The 23,720-nt window shown below is 42.1% G+C and overlaps 1 protein-coding gene across 2 annotated transcripts in view; it reads left to right on the top strand.

The window, feature by feature from the left end:
* ADGRA1 (adhesion G protein-coupled receptor A1) overlaps window positions 1–23,720 on the top strand; it is a 926,644-nt gene that overhangs the window by 848,541 nt on the left and 54,383 nt on the right. For both annotated transcript variants that reach the window (XM_040434818.1, XM_040434819.1), the window contains one exon: window positions 9,948–10,093. In XM_040434818.1, the coding sequence (XP_040290752.1) occupies window positions 9,948–10,093 (146 nt within the window). The remainder of the gene's footprint in view (window positions 1–9,947; window positions 10,094–23,720) is intronic.

A 23,720-nucleotide genomic window follows, 5' to 3' on the forward strand; every position in this document is an offset into this window, starting at 1 on the left:
CTTCAGGTCATATTTGCAGCCAACAAATACTTACTAGTAGTGCACAAATAGTCCCACAACATGGACAGTGACATACCAGAGAGGGATCAATGGCAAAATTTCTTACAAAAAATATGTATTTTAATCAGGGGCCATTTTTATGCGTCTTAACCTCTGCAGGACACATGACGTACCGGTACGGCATGTTGTCCTGGTACTTAAGGAATTTTACTTAAATCATTGAGCAGGCACCTTGGCTAAATGCGCAGGGGGTCCCGTGACAATTCAGACCTGCGGTTTGCGGCTTTTACCTGTGGTTGCGGCTGCTGGCGGCGGTGCCATCGGGTCCCCATGCGGCTGTAGGGGGGACCTGATGTAATGGAAGGCAGCACAATGCCTTCCTGAGGCATCAGCGCTGCCTTCCGGTGACGAGCCTGTGAGATCCAGCCCCCTGGATCTCACAGGCCCCGGAAGCTGTATGAGTAATACACACAGTATTACTCAGACAGCCAATGCATTCCAATACAGAAGTATTGGAATGTATTGTAAAGGATTAGACCCTCAAAAGTTGAAGTCCCAAAGTAGGACAAAAAATAAAGTGAAAAAAAAGTTGAAAAAATTTCATTTTCCCCCAAAAAATTAAAAGTTTCATGTAAAAATAAACAAAAATGTCATTTTCCCCAAATAAAGTTAAAAAAAAAAGAGGTAAAATAGGAAAAAATAAAAAAGTATACATATTAGGTATCGCCGTGTCCATATCGATCGGCTCTATAAACATATCCCGTGACCTAACCCCTCAGATGAACACCGTAAAAAATAAAAACTGTGCTAAATAAACCATTTTTTGTCACCTTACATCACAAAAAGTAAAAAGGCGTTTGCCCACCACAATAGTACAAATCTAACCGTCACCTCATCCCGCAAAAAATGAGACTCTACCTGAGACAATCGCCCAAAAAATAAAAAAAAACTATGGCTCAGAATATGGAGACACTAAAACATCTTTTTTTTTGTTTTAAAAAAGCTGTTATTGTGTAAAACTTACAAAAATAAAATAAAGTATACATATTAGGTATCGCCGCGTCCGTATCGACTGGCTCTATAAAAATATTACATGACCTAACCCCTCAGATGAATACCGTAAAAAATTTAAAATATAAACTGTGCTAAATAAACCATTTTTTGTGACCTTACATCACAAAAAGTGAAATAGCAAGCGATCAAAAAGTCACACGCACCCCAAAATAGTGCCAATCAAACCATCATCTCATCCCACAAAATAATACCCTACCCAAGATAATCGCCCAAAATCTGAAAAAATCATGGCTCTCAGACTATGGAAACACTAAAATATGATTTTTTTTGCTTCAAAATCAAATCATTGTGTAAAACTTACATAAATAAATAAAAAAGTATACATATTAGGTATCGCAGCTTCCGTAATAACTTGCTCTATAAAAATATCACATGAACTAACCCCTCAGGTGAATACCGTAAAAAAATAAAAATAAAAACGGTGTAAAAAAAGGCATTTTTTGTCACCTTACATCACAAAAAGTGTAATAGCAAGCGATCAAAAAGTCACACGCACCCCAAAATAGTGCCAATCAAACCGTCATCTCATCCCGCAAAAATCATGCCCTACCCAAGGTAATCGCCCAAAAACTGAATCAAAAAAGAAATCATTGTGTAAATCTTACATAAATAAAAAAAAAGTATGCATATTAGGATCTCCGCGTCCGTGACAACCTGGTCTATAAAAATACCACATGATCTAACCTGTCAGATAAATGTTGTAAATAACAAAAAATAAAAACGGTGCCAAAACAGCTATTTCTTGTTACCTTGCCTCACAAAAAGTGTAATATAGAGCAACCAAAAATCATATATACCCTAAACTAGTACCAACAAAGCTGCCACTTTTTTGGAGTTTCAATTCTAGGGGTGCATTAGGGGGGCTTCAAATGGGACATGGTGTCCAAAAAACCAGTCCAGCAAAACCTGCCTTCTAAAAACCGTATGGCATTCCTTTCCTTCTGTGCCCTGCCGTGTGCCCGTACAGCAGTTTACGACCACTTATGGGGTGTTTCTGTAAACTACAGAATCAGGGCCATAAATATTGAGTTTTGTTTAGCTGTTAACCCTTGCTTTGTAACTGGAAAAAAATATTAAAATGGAAAATCTGCCAAAAACTTGAAATTTTTTAATTATATCTCTATTTTCCATTAATTCTTGTGGAACACCTAAAGGGTTAACGACGTTTGTAAAAATCAGTTTTGAATACCTTGAGGGGTGTAGTTTCTAGAATGGGGTCATTTTTGGGTGGTTTCTATTATGTAAGCCTCGCAAAGTGACTTCAGACCTGAACTGGTCCCTAAAAATTGTGTTTTTGAAAATTTCTGAAAAATTTCAAGATTTGCTTCTAAACTTCTAAGCCTTGTAACATCCCCAAAATATAAAATATCATTCCCAAAAGGATTCAAACATGAAGTAGACATATGGGGAATGTAAAGTAATAACTTTTTTTGGAGGTATTACTATGTATTATAGAAGTAGAGAAATTGAAACTTTTACAAATTTTTGGTAAATTTTGTATTTTAAAAAAAATAAAAATTAATTTTTTTGACTTCATTTTACCAGTGTCATGAAGTACAATATGTGACGAAAAAACTATCTCAGAATGGCCTGGATAAGTCAAAGCGTTTTAAAGTTATCACCACTTAAATTGACACTGGTCAGATTTGCAAAAAATGGTCTGGTCCTAAGGTGAAAAGGCTGTGTCCTAAAGGGGTTAAAGGGAAACTCAAAAATGTGCCCTGCTAGAGCCTATAATTTTTTTATTTTAGGCTACGGGAGGATAGGCCTTAAAAATTAGGCATTCACCTGACAGAAAAGAACAAGTGATTATGTGGCTGGAGGTACATTAGGCGGACACTGGCTAAAAATTTTACTGTCGGCCTGCACAGGCCCCAAATATTAGGCATTCACCTGACCGAAAATAACTTGTGATGATGTGGCTGGGGGTACATTAGGCGGTCACAGGCTAAAAATTTTACTGTAGGCCAGTACAGGCCCCAAAAATTAGGCATTCACCTGACAGAAAAGAACTAGTGATGATGTGTCTGGAGGTACATTTGGCGGTCAATGGATAAAAATTTTACTGTAGGCCACCGGAGTAGAGGCCCCAAAAATTAGGCAGTCATCTGACAGAAAAGGCCTTTTATGCCGCTGTATATACATAAGACAAGGACCATTGTTTGTTCTTGTGGAGAATATGTGTAGGCTGGCATGAGGAAATTCAATTACATGTGGTCGTTACAGGTGTTGAATTCCTCCCATATCCATGCCTCATTCATTTTTAGAAATGTGAGTTAGTCCACACTGTCGTGAGCTAGGCGAATGCGCTTATCGGTCACGATCCCCCCTGCTGCGCTGAATATCCTTTCGGGTTAGACACTGGACGAGGGGCAAGCCAAGAGTTCCATGGCAAATTGTGCCAGCTCTGGCCACAGGTCAAGCCAGCACACCCATTAGTCCAGGGGTTCCTCGCTTCTCAGAGCCTCCACATCTGCCATTAACCCGATTTAGTCAGACACCTGTCGGTCTAGGCATTCCCTGAGGCTGGATCCAGAGGGCGGCTGTCGATTGGTTGGCTGCAAGAATGATCTCATATCTAAAGTGATCAACACATCTTCAAACCGCCCTCTTTTTGCAGGCGCGGTAGGATTGGTACCCGCACCTGTTTTGCTGTGGGTGTAAATTCCTCTGCCAGTGCCCGCAACAGCAGAATGCAGCCTCTCTCGCAGCAAGGCCTAGAAATGCTGCATTCTGCCCGCCCTCTGTGATGCTGGTAACATGTCCGCCATTTTGTGTTGTGGAAACAGGTTATCGCAGTACGTTGCCACCCAGTACTGGTCCTTGCCCTTTATGCTTTTTATATTCTTCTCCCTTTGTGCTGCTCTATCTCTCCCTCTGAACTCCCCTCCTCTTCCTCTCTTGTGGGCACCCACGTGACATCCATCGACACGTCCTCATCGTCACCTTCACCACCACTGACATTAGAGATCTTGGAGTAGGCAGCAACAGCGAGGATGACCCTCCTTGGGCTGATCTGGGTACTGTCGTCAGACTGCTGGGTGGCTGCCGTTGCTACCTCCTCTTCCTTATCTGATGCCAAGAATGGCTGCGCATCGGTACGATCTGGGAATGAATGGGAAAATAATTCCTCTGACTCGAGTGGAGGGGCTATGGTGGTGGTGGTGGTGTCTTTGGGGGTGCACACAGCAGAGAGTGAGGAGGGTGCAGATACAGAGAATGAGAAGGGTGCAGAAGCGGAACACTGAGTGACCCACTCAACCAACTCTGGTGCGTCCTTTGACGTAATCACACGCACCTTCTCCAACTTCCCACTTAGGCTCCGGCCTGGTGCACCTGCCTGACCCCTGCGGAACGGCCTGCCTCTTCCTCTGACTGTCTTTTTCAAAATGACCCTGTGCCAAAGTCCCTAGAGAAGAGCAGTATTTGTGGCAGGCCTCAATCAGTATTTGGTGGAAGCTGGTATATTAAACCCCTTAATCAGTATTTTGTAGAAGCAGGTGTATCGCAGGCCTCAATCAATATTTGGTGGAAGCAGGTATATCAATCCCCTTAATCATTATTTTGTGGAAGCAGGTGTATCGCAGGCCTCAATCAATATTTGGTGGAAGCAGGTATATCAATCCCCTTAATCAGTATTTTGTGGAAGCAGGTATATTGCACCCCTCAATCAGTATTTTGTGAAAGCAGGTGTATCGCAGGCCTTAACCAATTTTTTGTGAAAGCAGGTATATCGCACCCCTCAATCAGTATTTTGTGGAACCAGGTATATAGAATCCCTTAATCTATATTTGGTGGAAGCAGGTATATCACAGGCCTAAATCAGTATTTAGTGGAATCAGGCATATCAATTCCCTTAATCAGGATTTTGTGGAAGCAGGTATATCGCACCCCTCAATCATTATTTTATGGAAACAAGTATATAGAACCCCTTAATCAATATTTGGTGGTAGCAGGTATTTTAATCCTCTTAATCAGTATTTTGTGGAAGCAGGTATATCGCACCCCTCAATCAGTATTTTGTGGAAACAAGTATATAGAACCTCTTAATCAATATTTGGTGGAAGCAGGTATATCGCACCCCTCAATCAGTATTTTGTGGAAGCAGGTGTGTCGCAGGCCTCAATCAATATTTGGTGGAAGCAGGTATATCGCACCCCTCAATCAGTATTTTGTGGAAGCTGGTATATAGAAACCCTTAAAGAGAACCTGTCACCTGGATTTAGTGCATAGAGCTGGGGACATAGGCTGCTAGATGGCCACTAGCTCATCTGCAATACCCAGTCCCCACAGCTCTCTGCGCTTTTATTGCGTTAAAAAACAGTTTTGATCCATATGCAAATGACCTGATATGAGTCCTGTATCCGGAGATGAGTCAAGCGGAAAGGAGCCCAGCACCGCCCCGCGTCCTCCGAATCTCCTCCTTGCTGGCTGACGTCACAGAGCTGGAGCGCCGAAATCTCACGCATCGCGAGCTAGCGCATGCGTAGTTCGTTCCCTGTGCTAATGCCAGTACAGGGAATGAACATGATGCCGACACTGCGCATGCGCTAGCTCGCGCATCGCGAGATTTTGGCGCTCCAGCTCTGTGATGTCAGCCAGCAAGGAGGAGATTCGGAGGACGCGGGGCGGTGCTGGGCTCCTTTCCGCTTGACTCATCTCCGGATACAGGACTCATATCAGGTCATTTGCATATGGATCAAAACTGTTTTTTAACGCAATAAAAGCGCAGAGAGCTGTGGGGACTGGGTATTGCAGATGAGCTAGTGGCCATCTAGCAGCCCATGTCCCCAGCTCTATGCACTAAATCCAGGTGACAGGTTCCCTTTAATCAATATTTGGTGGAAGCAGGTATATCGCACCCCTCAATCTGTATTTTGTGGAAGCAGGTATATCAAACCCCTTAATCAGTATTTTGCGGAAGCAGGTATATCACACCATCAATTAGTATTTTGTGGAAGCATGTATATTGCAACCCTCAATCAGTATTTTGTGGAAGCAGGTATATCAAACCCATTAATCAGTATTTTGTGGAAACAGGTGTATCGCAGGCCTCAATCAGTATTGGAAGCAGTTATATTGCAAACTTCATTCAGTATTTTGTGGAAGCAGGTATATCAAACCTCTTAATCAGTATTTTGTGGAAGCAGGTTTAACGCAGGCCTCAATCAATATTTGGTGGAAGCAGCTATATCGCACTCCTCAATCAGTATTTTGTGGAAGCTGGTATATAGAACCCCTTAATCAATATTTTGTTGAAGCAGGTATATCGCAACCCTCAGTCTGTATTTTGTGGAAGCAGGTATATCGCTTCCCTCAATCAGTATTTTGTGGACGCAGGTATATCAAACCCCTTAATCAGTATTTTGTGAAAGCAGGTATATCAATCCCCTTAATCAGTATTTTGTGGAAGCAGGTATATAGAACCCTTTAATCAATATTTGGTGGAAGCATGTATATCACACCCCTCAATCAGTATTTTGTGGAAACAGGTATATCAATCCCCTTAATCAGTATTTTGTTGAAGCAGGTATATAGAACCCCTTAATCTATATTTGGTGGAAGCAGGTATATTGCACCCCTCAATCAGTATTTTGTGGAGGCAGGTATATTAAACCCCTTAATCAGTATTTTGTGGAAGAAGGTATATCGCACCCTTCAATCTTTATTTTGTGGAAGCATGTATATTGCAACCCTCAATCAGTATTTTGTGGAAGCAGGTATATCAAACCCCTTAATCAGTATTTTGTGGAAACAGGTGTATCGCAGGCCTCAATCAATATTTGGTGGAAGCAGGTATATCGCACCCCTCAATCTGTATTTTGTGGAAGCAGGTATATCAAACCCCTTAATCAGTATTTTGCGGAAGCAGGTATATCGCACCCTTCAATCTGTATTTTGCGGAAGCAGGTATATCGCACCCTTCAATCTGTATTTTGTGGAAGCATGTATATTGCAAACCTCAATCAGTATTTTGTGAAAGCAGGTATATTGCACCCCTCAATCAGTATTTTGTGGATCAGGTATATAGAATCCTTTAATCAATATTTTGTGGAAGCAGGTATATCGCACCCCTCAATCAGTATTTTGTGGATCAGGTATATAGAACCCCTTAATCAGTATTTTGTAGAAGCAGGTATATAGAACCCTTTAATCAGTATTTGGTGGAAGCAGGTATATTGCACCCCTCAATCAGTATTTTGTGGAAGCAGGTATATCAAACCCCTTAATCAGTATTTTGTGGAAGAAGGTATATTGCAGCCCTCAATAAAAAATTTTGGGGGGCAACAGGTATATCATACCCGTTTCAAATAGTTGTTCCAATAGCGCTTGTCCCTCTATATACCTGCGGTATCGCAGCAGAACCACACACAACTGCTGCACAATACAAATGCACTATATACGTTCTATGTTAGAAAGTATATTATAGGTATATCACACCCCTCAATCAGTTTTTTTGGGGGCAACAGGTATATCACACCAGTTGCAATTAGTTATTCCAATACCGTTTGTATATAGCTGCGGTATTGCAGCAGAATCTCACACAACTGCTGTACAATACAAATGCACTATAATATACTTTCTATGTTAGAAAGTATATTATAAGTATATCACACCTATCGATAGCACACCTATACCAGTCCTTAAAAGGACTTTTGTGGCCTTATTAGCTAGTGTGTCCCTGCTCCGCAAAGCAACTTCTCCCTACAATGGCAAAACACAGAATGTAAAATGGCTGCCAGATCGGGTTCTGTTATAGGGTGGGGGTGTGTCCATGTGCTGAAACATCTCAATTGGCTGTCCTGTCCCACCTGATGGATGTGTCATGGGTCAAAGTTCGGCGCAATGCAAAAGAATATGGCGCATGAGAACATCGCCATATGTTCGCATGTTTGGTGAATCGTGAACACATAAAGTTCGCCGCGGAATGACCTCCGGTCAAACCACAAGGCCATCTCTATTGATTGTTTTATGGTATTCAATCTGGTTATTTATGTGGAGAAAGTCAACTGTAAGCCTGACTCATTCATGAGCTGGAGACCTTCCACCATCCATCAGCCTTCTTTATATCCAATATGGTACAGAAAGGACAGTCAGTCACTAGTGGTAAAATAAAGGTCTTTGGTTTATGACTGCACCAGGTTCAGTCTGCCTGCCCGTAGTCCCCAGGAATCTTTCATCAGGAAATTCTTTTAGACCAGGCGCAATGTCTTGTAGGGCTAGCTCCTGAACATAATGATACCTTTCACTTGGGCCCAAGCCACTGTGTGCACCCTTACTCTTCCACCTTTGTCTGCAGCCCCCCTCTCCTTTATGATTGACAAGGCCAGTTGAAATCACTATGCAGAACCCTGATCCTATCAAAGAAAGAAAGTGGAGAACGTAGGAGGAGGAGCAAGGGGGCACAGAGTGGCTTGGGCCCACCCTCAGTGCACTTAACTGCTCAATTATATATGGATTAAAAGTAGCTTTTTTTCTCCAGAATAAAGCAATGGATCACTAAGTGAAAGGTATAACTTCATTCAGCTGTGCTAGCCCTGCAAGGAATCGTGCCTAGTTTAACAGTGACTTTCCTAGTGACTCCCTTTAAGGCCTCATTCACATGTCACTGAGCTTGGTAAGCTGAGAGAAGGCCGAGGAGCTACTGTGAGCGCCAGTGTCTTCTCAAACAGCTGATCGGCGAAGGTCCCGGGTGTCGAACCCCCACTTATCCGATCTAAGGATAGGTCATCAGTAAAAAACTCTGGAAAACCTCTTTAACTTAAATAAGATAGCCAATTACATGGCTTGACCATGTACAGCAGTCTCGTAGAGGTCGAATGAAGTGTGCATGCTTGAATGCCACTCCATTCAACTCCTTCTTGCCAGTCTTGTGACTGGTGAAAATGTGAGACATGGGACCCCTGTTATGACAATTGGTGAAGATCCCATTGGTTGGACCCCTACAAATCTAGCAGTTATCCCCTATCAAGTGGACACAAGAAAACTTGTATTTCCATAATACCCATTTAATTGTTGGCTAACTAAGTAAAAAACAGTCTGCAGAGCATTAAAGGGCTTCTGTCACCTACCAAAACTCATTTTAAATTTTTGGGCATATTAAAATCCTTATTGTATGACTATTCCCTATATAAAGCTCTTACCTTGTTCTGTGGCTTCGTTTCATTAAAAATCGAGCTTTTAAAATATGCAAATGACTTCACTACCAGCAAGTAGGGCATCTACTTGCTGGTAGCCGCCGCATCCTCCTTTTAAAAAAACGCTCCCTCCTCCAGTTGATTGACAGGGCCACCGAGCGCTATCCTCCTCTGGCTGGCCCTGTCAGCATTTCAAATCCCGCGCCTGCGCCTTATGTGTCTTCATTCGGCGCAGGTGCTCTCAGAGAAGGACGCTCGCTTCCTCAGCACTCCCTTAGTGCGCCTGCGCCGATGACGTCACCACTAAACCCGAAAGAGAAGACGTCATCGGCGCAGGTGCACTGAGGAAGTGCTGAGGAAGCGAGCGTCCTTCTCTCATAGCGCCTGCGCCGAATGAAGACACGTAAGGCGCAAGCGCGGGATTTGAATTGCAGACAGGGCCAGCCGGAGGAGGAGAGCGCTCGCTGGCCCTGTCAATCAACTGGAGGAGGGGGCGTTTTTTTAAAAGGAGGATGCGGCGGCTAACAGCAAGTAGACGAACAGAACAAGGTAAGAGCCCTATATAGGGAATAGTCGCCCAATAAGAATTTTAATATGCCAAAAAATGAAAAATTAGTTTTGGGGGTGACAGAAGCCCTTTAACTCTATTGACATGCCATTACATGCTTCTTATGTATGAAGGGAGGTTTTGCAAAAGTGCAATCATGTAACTGTTTCCTTTTCCTAACTTTCCAGGTCGGCATTGTCTTGCATTACTCTAGCCTGTGCACAGTCTTGTGGATTGGTGTGACTGCAAGGAACATTTACAAGCAAGTTACAAGAAAACCTTCTCAAAACCAGAATAGTGACCAGCCTCAATTCCCAAAGCAACCTATGCTCAGGTATGAAGATTTTGTCTTGTTTATGCCTTAATTGATTTACCTAAAGGAATAACAAAATTATATTCTCCAATCACAAAACCTGATATCCCCACAAAAAAAATAAACACTAGGACCATTCTAATAGCACCCATATACTATCATTCAATCCCCTAGTTAAAGGGAGTCTTTCACCGAATATGACGATTACAGATCACTCAGATCAGGTTCTACATTACTTTCCCCAGATTACTATGGTACCTTTCATATTGCAGTCCATCGCCGATTTGCTCCAAAAAACACTTTTATACCATATGGTAATTAGGTTCTGAAGGTGCCAAGGGGCAGCGTTCATGCGGCCGGTGCCCAGGCACATCCTCCAAACTTAGCCTAGGGCCTCCTGGTTTCATAGAGTGAGACTTCCTGTCTTCTTCTCCTCATGGGTAGGGTCTACCTACCCTGTTCTCCTCATGAGTGGTGTTTACATATCTTGTTTTCTCCCAGGCACCTATTTGTATTATTGTATGTGACCATAACAGTCATGTCTGTTAGAAGGCAGGATTCTGTTCTCACTTGGACATGGAGTGTTGTCATTTAATTGACAGGTGTAGACATGAGAATATAGTTTGAAGCCTCACACATGATAATGACTGAAATCATGTTTTAAAGAGGTTGCTCCGATGCTCTTCCTTGGCCTGCGCTGGATCGCGCTGGGCAAGGGCTCTTTTGTTTCCAATAGCACACTGCCGGGCTAAATCCCGCCCATCAGTGTCGGTGACATCATCAGGCTCACTGCTGGGCGGAAGCCTCCTCCTGGCAGCCCTAAGGAGAGCCTGTTACGTCACCGGAACTCTACAAAATGCCTTTGTTCTGCTCGATTCAACGCAGGGCAAAGGAGAGCTTCGGAGCATGAATTGCTGAGATGCTCAAGTCAGGCGGGCTGCCTGGGTGAAAATGGGGATATGTCCGGGTTCAGCTCTGAACCCGGACAACCCCTTAAATTTAATTTTCACTACCCATATGGGATACTATTTTAATGATTTGTTTGATAATAAGACGTAAACCTTTACAATATCATGGAATTGAGCCAACATTGCTGGAGTCTGGCTGTTATATAACCTCTTTAGGCTCTTCCTCACGCAGGCATCATGGCTTCCATACATACAGTAAGGGAGCCATGACAGTTAAGATGGCCCCTGTCAGGTTTTCATTAGGCTTCTTTTTTACAGCAAGCGTAGCATACTTTTGCTTGACATAAAAATGCCTGAAATTCTTATGTGAGCAAGAAACACTAATGTGAACAGAGTAGAGCTGAGCGAATCAATTCTAACATTCGGGAATTTAACATTAAGTTTCAAAAAAAGTTATAGTTCGACAGAATTTTAAAAAAAATTGTCACTGAAAGGAAGAGGAGAGAGAGAGTTTCCTAGGCAAATAGGGTACTTGCAATTCGATTCAAATTTATTCAGAACTAAATCGAATTTGACAACTGATTTGAACTTAAATAAAATTTTAAGAAATTCACTCATCTCTAGAACAGTTCCTTAGTATAATGTGAATTTAAAGTACAAGACAATATATTATTATCGTTTAGAGCAGTGATCTATGCTATAACAATTACACTGTTGAGTAAACTACAACTTTCAGGATTTCTCCAAAAAATTTGAATGGTAGGTTAATTTACAACCTACAGTAAGTGTAGGGCCGCAAGGAGCGGCACTAATGTGGATACGAAGCTGCCAAAAACCATGGTGGCATGCGGCCGGTGACGTTTTTGAATTCATGGTTAAATAGCCACATCATTTTACTGTGAAACTGCTGTTTTCACCCGCAAATTCATGCAGGCCATGGAGCCCTACACTAAGATGTAGATTGCAATTGGTTGATCATGTGTGTGTCACGCATCAAGTGACATCATAATATTAAAAGCGATGATGTCACTGGTCCCAGTCTGCTTCCACAAGGCAGTGTCAGCCCACTTACTTACGTTAGTGCTACTATTGTTTGAAGTAATGAAATGTAAAAGACTAAAACAGCCCAAGGCTAAAAATATGCACACATCATCTTATGAAAGCTACGCGGTGGAAACATGAACGCACGTAATTAACTTCAAATTGGTAATGACCATGACGTGGAAAATCTCAGCTATATTGTGTCTGTTAAGATGATTCTGCATAACCTATATAGTAACCCAGCGAAGCCACACAGAATTGCATAATACCTACATAGATATAGTGTATAGCCAAATTATAAATTACAGACAACCATCTCGTTGGTAAAAAGATCTCTTTATTAAATACAGACATGTAAAAAACATATCCACAGGAGTCCCCACCATTTCAGTGGGACTAAAAAAGTGCAAGAGGGACAACTGGAATGAGACTATATGTATAAAGTATATAAGGTGAGCACAAGAAAGATATCCTCCTGCTGATGACACATATATTACCTAATAAAGTGCTTAAGAGAGGAGAGACACAGGTAATTGGATCTCTACTACAGGTTGTACATGTATAAATATGAAGGTGCATCAATCATTATGAAGTCACACACAGGTATAATATAATGTTGAACCTGTGGCAGTAAAATCAGGAGGCGACCATATAGGGGAGAACCAAAAAACCTAAAACAGGCTTATCAATATATACACAGAGTGTAATCACGTCTCTCATATGAGTAATAAAGTACTTAAGCAAGAGAAAGTGAAGGTAAACGGATCTCTACTGCAGGCTGTTCATATATGAATATAAGAAAATCGTAACCCATTACAAAGTCACTCACAAGTATAGAAAGGAATATTTAGACTTGCAATAGTAAAAACATAAGATAGCCATACAGGAGAGAGCCAGAGAAACCAATGCATAAACAGAGTATAATCACATGTCCCATACCAGTGTCCCTCACTTACCCAACGCGTTTCATCAGGGGAATATATATATATATGTTATATATCTGTATTTATAGAGTTTCTATCACTTCGTATCACATAATTAGCTGTCAGACACTAGCGATCCGCTAGTGTCTGCTCTAACAAACCATCCTAATATATCGCTAAAATAACAACTTATATCGATATGCTAATGAGCCTCTAGGTGCTATGGGGGCGTCATTAGCACCTAGAGGCTCCGTCTACCTTCATAAACTGCCGCCGCCCAGCGCGTCCCTCCAGCCCGCCCATCTCCTGCTGAATGCGATCCTCCCCGTGCGCGTCTCTGTTCGGCGCATGCGCAGTGAATGTCTGACCGCTTCCCTGCTCAGACATCTCCACTGCGCCTGCGCCGATGACGTCATAGTGCTCCGAGGAACAGGTGCAGTGGAGATGTCTGAGCAGGGAAGCGGTCAGACATTCACTGCGCATGCACCGAACAGAGACGCGCACGGAGAGGATCGCATTCAGCAGGAGATGGGCGGGCTGGAGGGACGCGCTGGGCGGCGGCAGTTTATGAAGGTAGACGGAGCCTCTAGGTGCTAATGACGCCCCCATAGCACCTAGAGGCTCATTAGCATATAGATATAAGTTGTTATTTTAGCGAAACGGCTGCCCCAAAACCTATCATATTAGGATGGTTTGTTAGAGCAGACACTAGCGGATCGCTAGTGTCTGACACCTAAATATGTCATACCAAGTGATAGAAACCCTTTAATAAAGAGATCTTTTTACCAACGAGATGGTTGTCTGTAATTTATAATTTGGCTATACACTATATCTATGTAGGTATTATGTTAAGATGATTAGCTTAATCCATAATTTGTCACTTCTGTTTAGCTGGTCTTGTACTTTATGTCTGTAACCCCCAAACACTGGTGATGTTCAGAAGCTATGACGCAGCAACATGTAGAAAGGAATCACAGCTAGGAATGCTGACCACGGGCAGAGCAGACCCTGGTGCTGCTACTGCTGAGGTTTTATTACGTTCCTGAATATCGACTGCTAAACAAAGATTATGTTATTGGTGTACTGCCATACATATAACCTAGTGGGCATCTCCTGAACCCTAGGATCTTTAAGAGACTGTCTGCACCATCGCCATGGATAGCAGACCAAGACTTCTGGAAAGATTGCTTGGCCTGGAGGGTAGGCTAGTGGTATGTTGAGACTGAGGATTTTCTACAGATGAGAAAAAGTCAAGCTCTGTTCTGGGAGAACGCTGGTTTTGTTCGGTGCCTGGCTCTGTAATGGTGGCACCGTGGCACTGTGCAATACCGTAAAGACAGCCGTGGTTGGCTCTGTAATGGTAGTAATTGGGCTGTCTCTAAAATGAAGGGCACCTTGATTGTTTTGTAATAATGATAGATAGATAGATAGATAGATAGATAGATAGATAGATAGATAGATAGATAGATAGATAAATAGATATTGGATGGATTTATGGATAGGTATATAAGGAGATAGATAGTCAGTCTATCTATCTATCTATCTCCTTATATACCTATCCATAACTCCATCCATCCATCCAATATCTATCTATCTATCTGTCTATCTACCGTATTTTACACTTTATAAGGGAGAATTCACATCTCAGTTTAATTTTCCGTTCTTCTGATCTGTCAAAAGAACAGAGAAAAAAAAACAGGATCCTGTAAAAAAACGGATCCTGTACATCAGTCATGCACATTTGGCGTCCGTTTCAGATCTATTTTTTCGACTGGAAAAAAAATACTGCATGTAACACAGGCAAAGTGTGGCGGTTCTCAGCAACTTTAAAGGCTATGAACACTTGGCATGGATGACTGCCATCTGATACATAGGAGGCTGGAGGATTCCTTTCCAGTTCCTCTCTCTCCTCTCCTGAACAATCATCTAAGCTGAAGCCAGGCAAACATTTTTTTTTATGAAGAAATATTATTGGAAAATTATTTTTTAGACCAAAGCACATGCAATTAAATTAAAATAAATAAGTGAGGTGAACAGCCATAGGCTACATAGACTAAGCAGTAACTAGACGGCATGTCCCTATCCCTTTAAGCTGTTTCACAGCGAGCATGCTACTATGGGAAGCATGACAGTCACACAGGCATGCACAGTGTCTGATTTCCCTGTATGGTGGTTCATATGAACTTTTTTTTTGCTCAGTAATTCAGTTGTCAGATATAAGGTCCTTTCAACTGACTATACTGGGACAACTACTATTACGCTGCCCCATGGACAGCTTACTATATAATTGGTGACTAGGTTGTTCCTTGCAATTGCCATAAGCATTTGGTGGGGCCCTTCCTTATTTCATAGTAGTTTACACATTAAATGGGTTATCCCATGGCTAATGTAAAAATGAAAATCAGACATCATACAGTACATGACAATCTCTTTCTAACAAAGCTAGTACCAGCCCTGTACCTCACATGGATCCAGAGATCTCCCCATTCATTGCTCTGCTAGATTTATAGCAAGCTGAGAGCTCAGGGGAGTGTCTATTCTGCTGCAGCTCAGGGGGCGTGTCCATGCACTCCCTATCATAGCTCAGGGGGCGTGTCCATGCTCTCCCTATCACAGCCCATCAGGCAGTTGAAGGATGAAACTGAGCATGTGCGGCCTTCTCAGTGAGCAGGACAAAGAAATAAGAAAACAAACAAACAGCAGGTGGCGCTATACAGAGACATTTTATTAAATAACTTAATGGCTATGCAAAATTTTTAATTATTTACAATTACAAAAGAATTCAGGTCCAGGTGCTGGTTTGAAAACTGTAGAATATTTTTCATGGGGCGACCCCTTTAATATTGGGCTAGTAAATGTACAATATGAGTATGAGACTGTACTGTCTATGGCATTTTTTCTTTACTGTATGTAGCAGGAAAAATAAAACTCTATGCAGGATCAACCGAGCATAATTTTTTCCTATAGTCGTAACCGTATTCCTTCACTAAAAATAAGAAGTAATGAATGAGTTAGCCTTTGTGACCTTAATTGCTCTTCTCCGGCTGTGGGTTTTGGTCCCCACTTATCAGATTGCCATACGCCTTACAGTTCTGCTGTGTGCTAACTGTACCGCATTGAACCTGATAGAGCGTCATAGTCTAAGCTGCATACACATGATTGAATGTGACTGCCCAGCGACTGAGTGGGCATAAGAAGTCAATGTGCCGTATAGCATGGGCTGAGCTTTGTTTTATGTGTCTATGTGTAGTACATTTCAATACCTGTGCCCCCAATATTATGATAAATCGTTTTAGAAAAGTTTTCACACCCCAGTCAATTTTTATTTTTTAGGGTATAAAAACAATGAACCACAATGGGTTAAATTAAAAGGGTTTTACAACCATATATATACACACAGGTGAAACTCGAAAAATTAGAATATTAAACCTTTTCACAATATTCTAGGCTCAAAGTGTCACACTCTAGTCAGCTAATTAATCCATACCCCTTGAGCAAAGCGTACCTGAGATTGAGACTTTGGGGTTTCATAAGCTATAAGCCATAATCATCCAAATTATAACAAATAAAGGCTTGAAATATCTCGCTCTGCATGTAATGAGTCTCTCATATGTTAGTTTCACCTTTTAAGTTGCATTACTGAAATAAATTAACTTTGCACGATATTCAAATTTTTTGAGTTTCACCTGTAGGTGGCATATCGCTAGGATATGACATAAATGGCTTATTAGCGGAAGACTGACCAATGCAAAACAAAAATGGTACTCTTTGGAGCGCCTGGCTTACCAACTTTTATTGGTCATGCTTGGCTTCATTCAGGAGATGGCTAATTATAGAACATTCAATGGCTGCCTGTGCTGCATTGTAAAGGACCCAAAGCTTGTCTTTAGGGTGCGTATGTGTTCCCCAGCTCTTAAAGGGCCAGTGCGCGCACTCTAGTTGCTTCCGGCCAATGGCTGTTCACTTGTGTCTATTTAAGATACAGTACCCTTCTCAAGTGTAAGATGTCTGAGTTGTCCTAGCGTGATAGTATTTCAGTGAAGGTGCCCTGACTTTTTTGCCTGTGTACCATATCTCTGCCTGTTTATCGACTCTGATGCTACCTGCCCTGACCTCGGACCAGCTTCACGGATATGCACAAACTCTGCCTGCCCCAACCTTGGCCTGCTTCTGACTGTGAATATTGCCTGATCCCTCAGTGCTTTGTGCTGGTGTGCCTGATCCCTGTGGATCGGCCACCAACTACACCTGGATTCAAGAGGTAGTGGTCTGATGGCTCCACTAAAGGGTAAAAACCAGGGGACCACCGGGATAATGCAAGAAAATTGGATGGGACGGCTCACCCTGCTTTAGGAATACTATGGTGCTCCTACTGCAATTGATGCACCCAAATCAAGAAATAGAGAAAATGTAATGGAAAATGTAGAAGGGCACTCAACATAAGGAGTCACATCGAATCATGGAAGTTCGAACAGTACGATTTATTGAACACGTCTAAAACAGTAAAACTACTATGGTAAAAACCGCACCGAACATAAAAGCAAATATTAGCAATAACATATATAAAATGGAGAAAGCGCTTGTTGAAATAAAATGTCCAATATAAAATGGAAAAAGGGATTATTCGAATAAAATGTCCAATATCACAAAGGAACGCACTTCAGCGTTAAGGGTATTTTGTGTACTTAAATGTGCAATGACCACCGGGATAATGTCCATAGAGATAGCTGAAAACCAAACTAGTTAGTTGGTACAGTGGTTCCAAACCCACTCTCCATTACAGCCTCATAGCAGGGGCATATCTATCTCTATCTCTATCTATCTATCTATCTATCTATCTATCTGTCTATCTAATAGAAATACGCTGTATTGGCAGGACTAAATCCACATTATCATTGCCAAAACAAGAAGAAAATAATTGGGTTGGGATTGGAAATGGGAATAAGGACACATCCAAGTTGGGGGTATAGAAGTCTAGCATGACAAAGGCCTCATTGTGCTGGGCTGAAAGGTTGCTGGGGAATAAACGGGGTCCAACACCCTATTCACTGTAATTTTGGAGTGCTGCCTCATTTTTATCTATTTGGATTTCATAGTGAACCTTCTGCCTAGGGTTCCAGAGGGATTGCACCCTACATCTTTGTGACTGTGCTGCTGCTATTTCTCATTTACTATCTATCTATCTCTCTACAAACTTCCTAGCAGAATCTCCTTTTTTCCTTTGCTTGTCCTACCCATCAAATTGTAGCTCACTATATTGGCAGCGCGCATAAAAGGGTAAGTAGCTTGGCAGTACAGAAGCCATGTCCTTCAGTAGCTCAGCCGGCCACTTTATGTTACATTTTTAGAACAAAAAGTTCCACTGGAAACGCCTATAAGCTACATAAAAGGAATCGACTGTAAGATTTCTACAGTGCTGCCCATAATTATTCATACCCCTGGCAAATTGTGACTTAAAGTTACTTTTATTCAACCAGCAAGTAATTTTTTGACCTTTGCAAAAGCTCATCTGGACAGAGACGACAAAGAAGAAGACTTCTGGTCTTCTGTGTTATGGTCAGATGAAACAAAAATTTAATTGTTTGGTCACAATGATGTTTCCTTCATTTGGCATAAAAAAGAAGAAGCCTTCAACCCAAAGAACACCATCCCCACTGTCAAACATGGTGGTGGGAACCTAATGCTTTGGGGGTGTTTTTCAGCCAATTGACCAGGGAACCTAATTACAGTAAACGAGCAATACATGAGGATTTTCAACCACAACATCAAGAAGTCTGCAGAGAAACTTGTCCTTGGGCACCAGTGGACATTTCAGCATGACAGTGACCCAAAACACACAGTAAAAGTGGTGAAGAAATGGTTAGCAGACAACAACATTAATGTTTTGGAGTGGCCCGGCCAGAGTCCAGACTTGAATCCAATTGAGAATCTGTGGAGGGAGCTAAAGATCAGGGTGATGGCAAGAAGACCCTCCAACCTGAAAGATTTGGAGCTCATTGCTAAAGATGAATGGACAAAAATACCTGTGGAGACATGCAAAAAGCTGGTCTGCAATTATAGGAAGCGTTTGATTGCTGTAATAGCCAATAAAGGCTTTTCTATTGATTATTGAGAAGGGTGTGAATAATTTTGGACTGGAGACTATTTGCTCAAATGTGAATAAAAGCTGAGAAATGTTTTTTTTCCACAATAATGCCTCTTGTACATTGTCTTATTATCTTTTGGGAGATTCCTATGTCATTTCCCGCCAAAAAATTACTTGCTGGTTGAATAAAAGTAACTTTAAGTCAAAATTTGCCAGGGGTATGAATAATTATGAGCAGCACTGTATATGTAGAAGCAGCATAACCTCATAAAGCATGTCAGACATTTCCTATTACCATCTACTCAGCCCTGCACGGTATTTACTCTATTACTCTAGTGTGCCCAATTTGTAAGGTGGATTATGTTTTGTATGCAGTGTCGGGTCTGTGAATAAACACAAAATCCCATAGGTATTGCTAAGAGAAATTAGTATTTGCTGTTTATTATTATGCATCAGGAAATTATCTCCACTGCTCCAATACCATGCAACAGATGAATGCTACTCACAACATGCCCTGACATGGGAGACGGGTGTTCAGCAGATTTTATTCTGATGGAAACATGAATTTTCACTGAAACACACAATGCATACTTATTATTACTGGCTATTCACAACTTTTTGGGGCAAGGGGGTTGAAGTTAAAATTAGCATGAGAAGATTGGAGAAAGAGATCTTGGATTTTGCCATCTTAAATGAACACTTAAAGCTGTGATGGCTGAACTCCAGTACTCCAACTGTGGTAAAACTACAACTCCCAAGATGCATGCTTGCTTGGCTGTTCTCAGAACTCCATAGAAATGAATGGAGCATGCTGGGAGTTGTATTGTTACCACAGCTGGAGTGCTGGAGGATAGCCCTCACTGACCTAAAGCAAAACTGATACGCTGTACTCCACCAATGGGACCTTTATCTGTCTCAAAAACCAGGATCCTAGATCTCTGTATCTTAGCCAGTGTAAGGCTACATGCACACGACTGATCCGCAAAACACGGATGGCGTCCGTGCGCGTTCTGCAATTTGTGGAACGGCACGGACAGCCTTTAATGTAACTGCCTATTCTTGTCCGCAAAGCGCGGACAAGAATAGGTCATGTTATATTTTTTTGCGGGGCCACGGAACGGAGCAACGGATGCGGACAGCACACGGAGTGCTGTCCGCATCTTTTGCGGCCCCATTGAAGTGAATGGGTCCGCATACGAGCCAACAAGTAATCTAAGTCCTTCACCAAACAACAGTGCAGTGCTCTGCCATGTTCTAATGTAAAGTGGAGAACTGTGGCCATTTTTCTGCTTATTACGGGAACTATTTTACCTTACTGATGATACCTTGATGGCTTCTCGTAAGGATAGGCCATAATATTATTTTTGGGAGAATCCATACAACAGACCTTGCAAGGTCCGATATATCAGTAAAGGTTTGTTTTAGGGCTCATGCACACGAATGTATTTTATTTCTGTGTCCGTTCCATTTTTTTTGCGGACCGTATACGGAACCATTCATTTCAATGGGTCCGCAAAAAAAATGGAAGGTACTCCGTGTGCCTTCCGTTTCTGTATGTCCGTTCTGCAAAAATATAGAACATGTCCTATTGCTGTCCGCATTATGGACAAGGATAGGACTGTTCTATTAGTGGCCTGCTGTTCCGTTCCGCAAAATACGGAATGCACAAGGACGTCATCCGTATTTTTTGCGGATCCGTTTTTTGCGGACCGCAAAATACATACGGTCATGTGCATGAGGCCTTACTGTGAATTCTGAGATCCAGGAATAAGATAAGTTTAACACAGTCTAAGTGAATAAAAGTTTACTAACAATGATAAAGAAAGGCACTTGATCTATCATCAAATACTATCCACCGCACCCCATACTCTTAAATGGGTTGTCCTGGTTTTTACTCTTGATGACCAATCCTCAGGATAGGTCATCAATATCAGATTGGCGGGGAACCGACATCGGGCACCCCCGCCGATCAGCTGTATGAGGAGACGGCATGCGCTGTGCACACATGCTATCTCCCTTCTCTCGTCCTGTTCACCACTGCTGTCTATGGCAAAGCCAAAACAACAAGCATGCTCCCATCGGCCATGCTACCAACATGGTACATGACAGACGCCTGAGGTGAAACAAGACGTATAGTAACAGACATCTTTCTTCACATGATGTCTCCTGGAGCTTGAAGCTCTTTTTTAAATGCTAAAAATGTATACCTCCTGGCCCCCCAAGATGCTTCCAAAGTGTGCAGTGTGCATGTCCTGTGAGTTAGGGTCCATTCACACGTCCGCAAATGGGTCCGCATTCCGTTACGCATTCATTCTCTATGGGGACAGAAAAGATGCGGACAGCACAGTGTGCTGTCCGCATTTCTGGAGCACGGCCCCGAACTTCCGGGCCATGGCTCCGCAAAAAATAGAACATGTCCTATTCTTGTCCGCAATTGCGGACAAGAATAGGCAGTTCTATGGGGGGTGCTGGCCGGGTGTATTGCGGATCCGCAATACACTTTGGACGTGTAAATGGACCCTTAATCACTCTGAAATGTGGCCTAGTGGTCAAGTGACCATGATTAATGGCTTTGTATATGTTAACTATTTCTAACTCACTATATTACAAGGAATAGTATTACATAAAAAGGTAAAATGATAATTAAAGGAAAAGTACCAAAAACTAAAACAAAAAAACATTCTAACACAATATTAAACACATTTACAAGCATATGTTTGTGGAAACTGATTGGTTCATCATTTCAGAGAAAAAGGACATTGATTGATTATGCAAATGAGCAGGCAAGTGCCCCAAGGGTGGCAAGGGCAAGTGCATCAACTTTCTTGAGTAAACTTCACCCAATGCTTTGGCCTTCATTGATTGCTAAACCGTTTTGCCATGTCATGTGTTGGCCACTGGAGTCTCTTGGCGCATGCACAGTACATGAACAAGGCCGTTACCCAAAGCAGGGAGAGTACTGTGCATGTGCTGCATTTTTCTCTGCACATGCATGAGATTGCACTGCCATCGCAGAATGGTGGAGCTGTCAATCAAGGCCAAGGGGGCTGCATCGAGAGGGTATTTACTCAGTAGAGTCAAAGCTCTAAGGCGTGGGACTTCCCTCAAGGCACTTGCCAGCTCATTTGCATAATCACTCACAGTTCTTTTTTCTTTCTAATATTGAATCAATCAGTGGCCGGGGATATTTTAAGAAGTGATGAGCGAAGTTTTGAAAAATACGTTTCGGCAGATTCACAGAATTTCGTCAAGAAATTCGATTCTTTATGAATTACTTTGTCACAAATCGCTTTTCATTGTATGGAGCGGGCGCAATGACAGGGAACGGCGATCGTGCCACCCCGTCATTTAACCCCTTAGATGCAACGTTCAGCTCTGATCACAGCATCTGAGACTCACACTCAGGTGCTCAGGGGGTTAATCCAGGGTTAAAACTAAAATTATGCTCGCCTAGTCCACTCGCTGACGGAGAGGCTGTCCTCTCCCATCTTGCGGCCAGTGTGATCATGTGGTGGCGTCTTCACGCTCACAGCAGGTCCTTTGGCGGGTTTTCTTCGATCAAGACGGAGCAGACCACCGCTCCAGGAGTAAGTGAATGAGGTGAGTATAATTTTTTTTATTATTTTCAGCCACCATTTTAGGAAAAATTGATTCGTTACCACAAAGCGCAAGGAAATTCGGCTTCACGGTGCACCAGATTTTTCCTAAACTTCGGATCGATTTCCACTTCATACCTTCGATACACTCCACACTAATTATCAGTTTAGTCATGAGCCATAAAATAAAGAGTGGAGTTTATAACACTTGTGATAATGAGGCCTTGTAAAGTCATTGCGGGGTATCTTTGTGTGCACTCTTTTTATTCTGTATATAATAATCTGTGTATATAATACTTTTTTTCCCCTGCTCTGGCTGGTACATGCCCTCTTATCATGTAGCACATCCAAAACGTTGATGGCTTCTAAAACGCATGTGTCTTCTAAGATCTGCATCAAGGGTCTCTTTATTCTCACGTTGGGTATAATGTCAGACGGAGGACTTTATTGTTTTAGAGCGAAACAAAGTTTTGCAGTCGTGTAACAATTGACCTCTGGTGAATTGTTCATGACTTTTATTCACTCTGTCGCTCATTGTTTATCCAGAATCAGTCAAGTGAGTAAAGAGTCTTGGCAATGGCGGGGAGCGCTGCAGAGAGTTGTTCCTGCTCAGATCAAACATGCTTATTTTGAGAAACATTTTTTTTTAAACATTTTTACATTGGAGAAAACATTTACAAAAAAAGTGAAAAAAGGTTAGAAATGAACTTAGTATATCGCATACAATATAGAGTATTGTATAGGAAGTCAAACAGTGTACTTTGGTGCACCAGAGATAAAGCTATAGGGGGTCCAGAGGTTGCAATTGCACTTGGACCCTGGTGTCTGAGGACACCCAGTGGTCCCTCTGCTATATATACTGTAATGGTACATAGTAGGTAGGGGCCCTTTTAGAAATTTTGCACTGGGGCCCAAGCTTCAAAATAAAATTATTTACATTATATTGGGACCCCCACCAAATGCCATAATGACGACCCTATAGTTGCTTCTGTCAGTGCCATAGACTTTCAATAGAGTGACAGAGAGCATGCTTATCTGTTCCTCCATTCAAACTTCTCCCAGCTACGGTCAAACTGTGATCAAGTCCCCCCACTA

Source organism: Bufo bufo, chromosome 6, assembly GCF_905171765.1.
Source record: "Bufo bufo chromosome 6, aBufBuf1.1, whole genome shotgun sequence".
NCBI classification, from domain to species: domain Eukaryota; kingdom Metazoa; phylum Chordata; class Amphibia; order Anura; family Bufonidae; genus Bufo; species Bufo bufo.